General features: G+C 41.3%; 1 protein-coding gene across 3 annotated transcripts in view; it reads right to left on the bottom strand.

The window, feature by feature from the left end:
• Positions 1 to 10,000, bottom strand: part of pex5la (peroxisomal biogenesis factor 5-like a) — a 96,887-nt gene that overhangs the window by 36,447 nt on the left and 50,440 nt on the right. For 2 of the 3 annotated variants that reach the window (XM_048251654.1, XM_048251652.1), the window contains 3 exons: positions 9,851 to 9,938; positions 9,644 to 9,673; positions 345 to 440 (listed from right to left, as the gene is read on the bottom strand). In XM_048251654.1, coding sequence (XP_048107611.1) covers positions 345 to 440; positions 9,644 to 9,673; positions 9,851 to 9,938 — 214 coding nt within the window. The remainder of the gene's footprint in view (positions 1 to 344; positions 441 to 9,643; positions 9,674 to 9,850; positions 9,939 to 10,000) is intronic. The other variant, XM_048251653.1, reaches the window with a different exon arrangement.

The raw sequence follows: 10,000 nt of genomic DNA, 5'->3' as shown, positions 1-10,000 counted from the left end.
TGTGTGTCTCTCTGTGTGTGTGTGTGTGTGTGTGTGTGTGTGTGTGTGTGTTGTGGCGCTTATGCGTTACAAGTGTGTGTGTGTGTTTGTGTGCGTGCGTGCGTGTGTGCAAGTGTGTGCGTGTGTGTGTGTGTGTGTGTGTGTGTGTGTGTGTGTGTGTGTGTGTGTGTGTGTGTGTTTGTGTGCGCGCATGCGTGCAAGTGTGTGTGTGTGTGTTTGTGTGCGTGCATGCGTGCAAGTGTGTGTGTGTGTGTTTTGTGTGCGTGCAAGTGTGTGTGTGTGTGTTTGTGTGCGTGCGTGCGTGCGTGCGTGCAAGTGTGTGCGTGTGTGGGTGTGTGCTTTACCTCCACTGCTGCTTTGGCTCTCTCAAACTCTTCCTCCAGTGACTGGTTTCTGGACAGAAGAGCGCTGCCCCATCGCTGCTCTTTACCCAGACGACCCTGTAGTGAACACACACACACACACACACACACACACACACACACACACACACACACACACACACACACACACGAGTCATGAGGTCTTCTCCTTGTGAAAGCCCAGGGTACTCTCTCAGCCATACCCATCCCAAGACTCGTACACACACACAGACACACAAAACACACACACACACACACACACACACACACACACACACACACACAGACTCTCTATTTCTCTCTTTCTTTCTTTCTATCTCTTATTTATATACACACTCACAAACCCATACACACACAAACTAACTGTTACACTCTTACATACACACACAAACTAACTCATACACTCTTACATACACACACAAACTAACTCATACACTCTTACATACACACACAAACTAACTCATACACTCTTACATACACACACAAACTAACTCATACACTCTTACATAAACACACAAACTAACTCATTCACTCTTGCATACACACACAAACTAACTAACTCATACACTCTTACATACACACACAAACTAACTCATACACTCTTACATACACACACACTAACCGTTACACTCTTACATACACACACAAACTAACTAACTGTTACACTCTTACATAAACACACAAACTAACTAACCATTACACTCTTACATAAACACACAAACTAACTCATACACTCTTACATACACACACACTAACCGTTACACTCTTACATACACACACAAACTAACTAACTGTTACACACTTACATAAACACACAAACCGTTACACTCTTACATACACACACAAACTAACTAACTGTTACACTTACATAAACACACAAACTAACTCATACACTCTTACATAAACACACAAACTAACTAACCGTTACACTCTTACATAAACACACAAACTAAATCATACACTCTTACATACACACACAAACTAACTCATACACTCTTACATAAACACAAAAACTAACTCATACACTCTTAGATACACACACAAAGTAACTCCTCCATATCCATCCATAGATGTATAGATAGGTACGCTCACAATCTTGTATCCCCAGGTTGTGTAAGAGCATATTGATTCAACCTCTCTCTCTCTCACACACAGACACACACACATATAGTACACACACACACACACACCCACATAGACACAACCTGCTCGCTTTCACTATTCCTCTATAACACATACACATACATACATACATATATACCGACAAATATATTCACACACTTATACCACACTCATACATTTTTTGAATTTCCCCTTGGGGATCAATAAAGTATCTATCTATCAATCTATCTATCTATCTATCTATCTATCTATCTATCTATAAGTATATATATAAGTATATATACTTTTTTGATCCCGTGAGGGAAATTTGGTCTCTGCATTTAACCCAATCGGTGAATTAGTGAAACACAAACAGCACACAGTGAGGTGAAGCACACACTAATCCCGGCGCAGTGAGCTGCCTGCTACAACGGCGGCACTCGGGGAGCAGTGAGGGGTTAGGTGCCTTGCTCAAGGGCACTTCAGCCGCGGCCCACTGGTCGGGGCTCGAACCAGCAACCCTCCGGTTACACCAGAGTGCTAACCAGTGGCTATCAGATCTATCTCATTCTAACTCTTTAATGCCTACTAACACTTTAACTCTATGCCAACTAACTCTCTAACCCCACTGAACACACACACACACACACACACACACACACACACACACACACACACACACACACACCCTCTCTCCCCTACTCCTTGATAAGTGTATATCTAGGTGAGTGTCATTTCTCTCTCATGAATAGTTTGGGAAAGATCACACACACACGCACCTACAAATACACACTGACACTTATGCAGGCACATTCACATACACACACACAGACACACACAGACACACACACACACACACACAGCCCAGTAGGAGCGAGAGCAGATCTCTGATGCTAATCAGCAACGACGGCTTCAAGGGGTGAGTAATCGATGGCCAATCAGACTAAGCAGAGAGCAGCGTGTGCTAGCTACAGGAGTCCACGCTGAAACACTCTGGAAAGGCTGCCTGACACACACACACACACACACACACACACACACTCAATCAACCTGACATGGCTGGACAGCAACACAGTTACTTATTGCTTTAAACCAGAGTGATCAGACTCTAACACTCTAACTTCATCTCACACTCTAACATTCTACCCCCAACATTCTTACTCCAAGTAACACTCTAACCACAATTTACACTGTAACTAAAACTCTAACTCTCTAACACCAACTAACACTCTAACTCTTTACATAATGCCACCTAACTAAGGATGCACGATATATCGGCGGCTGATATATTATTGGCCGATAAGTGAAAAAATGAAAATATTATTATCGGTCCGATATTTTAAAGTCCTAATTTAGGCCTATGTAAGGTCCGTCTGGCTACACTGAGCTACTTGAGCTTGGTTGGCTATACTTTTTCCTCAATATAATGTCAGCTGTGTGGAATGTATTTCACCACTCTAACAAAAATCTGTGGATATGCTCATTTGGGAATCTGTGCATCTCAAGATCCTCTTGTGAATGATCCGCCATTTAACCCATTACCAGAGCGGAGCTCAGCCCTATCTAGAGTCGTCTTGTGCTGATGTGTTTGCACTTTACCGCGCTGGTCGGGGAAACAAATAAACACACTTGTTAGTGGGACGATTACATAAGTAGGCCTAGTTCTCTAAGTTGTGTTTTAGTATTATATTTGCATTACTTTAGCTTGGGTTTTGTATTATTACCTAGAAATATGCTAACCATTCCTGCTTCAGTTCCAGACAGGTCATCATAATAAGTTATTAAAACCTTGGGGCTAACCCCTTTCATTTCTGCTGCAGCAGGTTGTTAACAGAGTAGACGGACATAAGATACAGTCTGAGGAGTTGCAGCTTTATTCAGTTCCCCGCAGTTGAAACTAAACCTAAGTTTCTCTCACAAACTCTGATTTGGTCGCTATACTGTAGCTTATTCTCAGCTGAGCCGTTTATGAGTGTTTAGTCCTAAATGAAAACGATTCATAATCTCTAGCCACTCACTCGCAATTCACTGACGTCAGGTTCACTTAAAGGAGCCACACATACTGTAGGCCTAGGGCTACTGTTACGTTGACTGGCTGTACCATTGAGGACTATTATGAGTTCTGTCCATCATTTGGTGGTAGGTAAAATTACTGCAATAAAATTATGCTTATTAAATGCTTTCCCCAAATCACTTTTCACAACTTTGTTTTTAAGAGTAATATTATCGGTTATCGTATCGGTATCGGCCACAACAAACCAATAAATATCGGTTATCGTTGTCGGCCCTAAAATTCCATATCGGTGCATCTCTACACCTAACCCTCTATTGCATGAATTATCACCTATACTTTGAAAAAATGTTTTAAAGTACTTTTCTTACTTAAAATGGATCAAATAAAGGAATCTTTTTAAAATATATATATATATATTTTTTTTAAAGGTTGGTAATTTGTTGCCATATGGCAACAATGCGCAATCGTGGAAAATGCTGTCAAATCCAATTTTTCTTTAAAAACGTATTTTTATTTCATTACAAATCTTTTAGAAATTAACTAAATTAAGCTTGCATTAGTTATGCTCTAATGCATCTAGTTATAAACCTAACATAATACAAATTCAACTGTATTTTGGGCAATAAAGTGATAATGTCATGGTAATATTGTCATAGTGTAGTCCGCCTTGGAAAATAAATAGCCTTCCTGTAGGGACATAAAGTAATTGTTTTGATCAAAACCAATGTTTATATTAAATAATGTCATCATTTAGATGACTTTATTTCATTAAGATGACTTTCAATTTCCAAATTCATAGGGTTATATTGCAGTCAGAGGACATATTCAACTGTAGTGAGACCACATAGTCACAGAGCCCTGCCCCTCAGAAAGTGTGCCAATCCATGCCATACACACAGAGAGACATAGGTATCCTTCACATATCCCCCTGACAGCCTGTCCCTACCCTGTAAAGCCATGCCTCATCCATATTTAGGGTCACACACACAAGGGTCAACGTAACGTAGGGGTCTCCGGCTGTGGGTCATACTACAGGCTCACACTGCATGCCTTGGATGGCTCCACAGCAAGCCAGCCCACTTCTTACACCATTTATAGTGAGAGGAGAGAAGGGTCACCCCATTTGCCCTTGAACTTTGGGCCTCTGAAGTGTTAAAACTGTAGCTAAAGAGACAGGATGGGTGACTGCAGCCTCTATCTGCTACACATATAAATGTTTTTCTCCTCATTGCTGGATTATAGCTAATCCTGACAGTTCTTTGGTGGAAGAGCCAACAATGTGCTTTTATCTTTCCCAAAATCCCAAAAAAAAAAATGATTTAGAAAACAGCATGTCTAGTTGACTGTGCATTGAACAATAACACAAAAATACATATTTACCGCCTCCAGTCACTATACTGTCTGAACCTCATTCCATAGATAATTTGCAAATTGGTAAACATTTACAATATCCTAAAAGACTCCAACATTTCTGAAATTACAAATAAAAGTGTAAATAATGTTTTTATTTTACTTCAAAATATTGTCAAAAGTTGTATATATTCCCAGAGTATCCTAGTGCAATGCAGTCCTATTGTAATCCTATGATACCATTCATTTGAATAGACACAAAAAGGTCTGTATTTGCATACTGTTGCCATATGGCAACAATTATATTTTGCCAATTTACAAAAAACTCATTATATATAAACTTGTTTTAATGATACATTGTTCATGTTTACATAGTCCAGATAGTGTTTTATTTTCAAAGAAATTATGCATAAATTCAGAATTTTGACCATCAGCGGACAGGTAGTGGTGGTCACAGAGGTACCTCTCTGTAGAAATAGGAAGTACTAACAATGTATCCTCATCATGTGACCTAACAATTATTTTTTTTATACCAAAACGAAAATCCCCTTTTTCACATATGAATAGTAAAATATAGGTTTTGTGTTACTGCCAATTAGAAACACTAAGATAAATTAATCAGTGCCATATGGCAACAACATGCAATATTAACACCCTAACCCCAGCTAACTCTCCCATCTAACTCTATGCCAACTAATACTCTAACCCCAACGAACACTCTAACTAACACTCTTGCTAACTCTCTAACCCCAAGTAATACTCTAATCCCAACTAACACTCCAACTAACACTCTAATCCCAACTAACACTCTAAGGGCCCTATCATGACATTCTAAAGTGCATCGGTCACTCATCAAAAGTCTATTCAAATTTAGTAGGATGTCCAGTTCACATTGGGAGGGGTTTAGATTTATCAAACATGGAGTGCATGGCGCAACAAGGTGTTCCTAGAGTTTTTAATCAGTCATATGGGTGTGTTTGGGCGAACATCATTTTAAACCAATGAGAATGACATCTGTCATTCCTTTAACGGCAAGAAAGCGCAATATGTCAAATAAATGCATCGGTATTTTGGCATTCAACGGGCGATTTGAAGGAGGCTGCTTTAGAGACCATTATGGAATAGTCATTCTTAAACCATGCTTTTACTAAAACCTAGCATAGCCTTCAATGATTTGCAACCGTCTATTATTTGAACTCATTGGCAAAGTGAAACTAACTTCACCAAGGAGTCAGTCAATGACAAGACAGTTATATGCAGTTACTTTCACTATTGACTGACAATGGGTTACCATTGAAAAACATAGGCTGGAAAAGCAACACTTACCCTAATATTGCTCAAATGACTGAATAAAACAACATTTATCCTGCAGAGGAGTTGCTTTATATCTCGTGACAGTGCGTGTCTTCAGCTGTGCTCCATACGTGTCTCGCCTCTCCCCTAATCACTTTTAACCGCCATTACTAATTTGCAAATGATGGTGAATAACTACTCATCATGAGATGTACAGTATTTCGTAATATCTTTATTCTAATTATGTTTCCCATTGTAATCGTTGGTGTGCGTTCATGAATGATAGAAGGATGGTGCGTGCACCTGCCAATATGACTATTGACATGTGCTCTTAAAATAGCATATGAACAACTCACCATTGACTTCTGACCAGGTTTAGGTGGTGTATGATAGCGATTTTAGACAACGGCTTGTGGCCCCTCCCTAGGTTGTTAATTGCCACACCCCTGGGTGCAATGTTTAAAAATAAACGGCAAAAAATAATCAATTAAACTTTGCGCGGGTGGAAAACGAACTTTACGCCATGCGCTGGTGCCCAAAATACAACCCTAACACTCCAACTAACACTCCAACTAACACTCCAACTAACACTCTAACTAACACTCTAACTAACACTCCAACTAACACTCTAACTAACTCTCTAATCCTAAAACTCTAACTAACACTCTAACTAACACTCTAATCCTAACTAACACTCTAACTAACTCTCTAATCCTAAGACTCTAACTAACACTCTAATCCTAACTAACTCTCTAATCCTAACACTCTAATTAACACTCTAATCCTAACTAACACTCTAACTTATATTTGAACACTAACATCGAGTCTCTACAACGCTTCTTCCTTCTTTCCTGCACACACACAGAGCTGTCTAACACAGCTGTCTAACAACACAGGCTCACTCACTCACACACGTACAATGGGAGGCAGGGGAAGTGTAAGCCCATGCCTCGGTGTGTGTGCGTGTGTGTATGTGTATGAAGTGTGTGTGTGTGGTATGTGTGTGTGTGTGTGTGTGTGTGTGTGTGTGTGTGTGTGTAAGTCAATGCCCCTGTGCTGACAGAAGCTTTGTGAGACTCTCTGGTGACAAATTTGGCGTTTGGTTTTCCTGTCCATGCAGTCAGAAGCCAGCCAAGTGGAGAATTCAAAAGGACACACACACACACACACACAGACACATGCACACACACACACGCACACACACACACACACACACACATACACACACACACACACACACACACACACACACACACACACACACACACACACACACACACACACATGCACACACACACACAGACACATGCACACACACACACACACACACAGAGACACATGCACACACACACTCCACACTCCATTCCGCCCTTCCCCCCCTCCCCCCAACTATACGAGACGGGACCCAAGCCGTGCATCATTTATCAGCTCCTCATCCAACAAGCAACGGTAGCATTACCACATGGGTCAGCAGTGTGTGTGTGTGAGTGTGTGTGTGTGTGTGTGTGTGTGTGTGTGTGTGTGTGTGTATGTGTGTGTGTGTGTGTGCAATATGTGTGTCTATGTGTGTGTGAGAGAGAGAGTATTTTCTAGTGTCTGCGTGTGTGTTCGAGGTGTGTGTATTTTGAGCCTGTGTGTGTTCGAGAGGGTGAGTGACTGTGTGTGTGTGTGTGTGTGTGTGTGTGTGTGTGTGTGTGTGTGTGTGTGTGCAATATGTGTCTCTATGTGTGTGTGAGAGAGAGAGTATTTTCTAGTGTCTGCGTGTGTGTTCGAGGTGTGTGTATTTTGAGCCTGTGTGTGTGTGTGTGTGTGTGTGTGTGTGTGTGCAATATGTGTGTCTATGTGTGTGAGAGAGAGAGTATTTTCTAGTGTCTGCGTGTGTGTTCAAGGTGTGTGTATTTTGAGCCTGTGTGTGTTCGAGAGGGTGAGTGACTGTGTGTGTGTGTGTGTGTGTGTGTGTGTGTGTGTGTGTGTCGCAAGCGATGCAAGGCATGCATGCGTCGCGTCGCGTCGTCGCGATGTGTGTGTGTGTGTGTGTGCGATCATAAGTTATTGTAACTGTTTTTGTACTAATAATTTTCAATCACAAGACCTTATAGCAATGGCTGCTGTATCATTACATGAATAAAATGTGTTTATTCCAAACCAAACGAGTCTCAGTTTACTTGGAGCTTACAATTTTAACATGTTTTATAATAATTCTAAAATTTCCCTCGGGATGAATAAAGTATCTACCATATCTATCTATCTAATGAGTCTAAACTGTTTCATACCTGTCTATGATATTTTATACTGGTGTTTACATGCATATAGTATACTTCACTTAAAGGAGAATTCCGGTGTGATATTGACCTAAAGTGTGTTTAAACATGATACCGAGTGTGAACGTATGTCTCATAGCCCACCTCGGCTTGTCCCCTGCACTCCAAAATCTGGGCTTAGTTAGCCGATGCTACCCAACAGCTTTTTCAATGGTGGTGCTTCAGCATCGGGCTAGCCATGCAAATAAATCACTGTTTTACACCATTTACGAGGCTCAATGTATCTCCACACTTCATTGGTAGACTTCCGAGGGCCCTGACATTTAAAACAAGACATTGAAAACTTTGAAAAAGCACTGGTAGTTTACTTACAAGACGATTTATACAGACAGTATCTTCACGAAGTTTAGCGTTTGCAGCCATCTTAAATTTAGTCACGATAAGTCGTGCGACGAGTATGAATGAACAGGTATGATAAGGGATCAGATTCCAAAAATAATTCTGTGGAAATGCATGGATTCCAGTTGCTTTCAGTAGCAGCAACTGGAATCCATGCAATTCCACTGAATTATTACTAACAAAGTTCTCAATGTCTCGTTTTAAATGTCAGGGCCCTCGGAAGTCTACCAATTAAGTGTGGAGAAACATTGAGCCTCGTAAATGGTGTAAAACAGTGAGCACAAGCCGAGATGGGCTATGAGACATACGTTCACACTCGGTATCATGTTTCAACACACTTTAGGTCAATATCACACCGGAATTCTCCTTTAAAGCAAAGACCTGCTCTATTTTTAATATTCCATCTTGTGAATTTGTTCAACTGTACCAGGACTGTGACCAGGGGGTGTAGTTATACATAGGCGATGATGGTCAGTGATATAATGCTTTATGCAACGTGACCTGAGATTCTCAGCCCTGAATGATATAATCTGGCATAACCATTAGTTATAATACATGAAGCAACAGCTCATAATCATAATCCATCATGAACCTGTGTGTGTGTGTGTGTGTGTGTGTGTGTGTGTGTGTGTGTGTGTGTGTGTGTGTGTGTGTGTGCGCATGTTTGTGTTTGTGGGACATTGAGTATATGATGTATCTTTTAGCGTCTGGGCATTTAGGTGCAGGGCCTGTGTGTGTGCATGTATGTGTGTGTGTGTGTGCTATGGCATGCCGTAAACACAGGGCACAGGTGAGCTTTCGTGTGTGCGTGTGTGTGTGTGAGTATGTGCTACGGCGTAAACACAGAGCAGAGATGAGCTTACATGTCTTCCACTAACAAGTTGCCTGTGGAGCTGCAATGAGAGAAGTCTGGGAGTTAACACAAGATGACATCACACACACACACACACACACACACACACACACACACACACACACACACACAAATACAGGGGAGTAGGAGCAGGTTGTGTGTGTGTGTGTGTGTGTGTGTGTGTGTGTGTGTGTGTGTGTGTGTGTGTTTGACCTACCTGAGGAGCAGGTGTAGCCTCTGCCTCAGCTTTGTTGTTGGAGTCCAGTTGGGATTTGGTGTCCAACTGGGCCTTATTGTCTACAGACCTGCATACAACACACACACACATGGGGCGTGAGTGCCGGTGTGTGTGCCTGCATCTGTGTGT

The sequence above is a fragment of the Alosa alosa genome, chromosome 9 (assembly GCF_017589495.1).
Source record: "Alosa alosa isolate M-15738 ecotype Scorff River chromosome 9, AALO_Geno_1.1, whole genome shotgun sequence".
Taxonomy (NCBI): domain Eukaryota; kingdom Metazoa; phylum Chordata; class Actinopteri; order Clupeiformes; family Clupeidae; genus Alosa; species Alosa alosa.
This window is presented reverse-complemented; position numbering and strand designations above follow the sequence as displayed.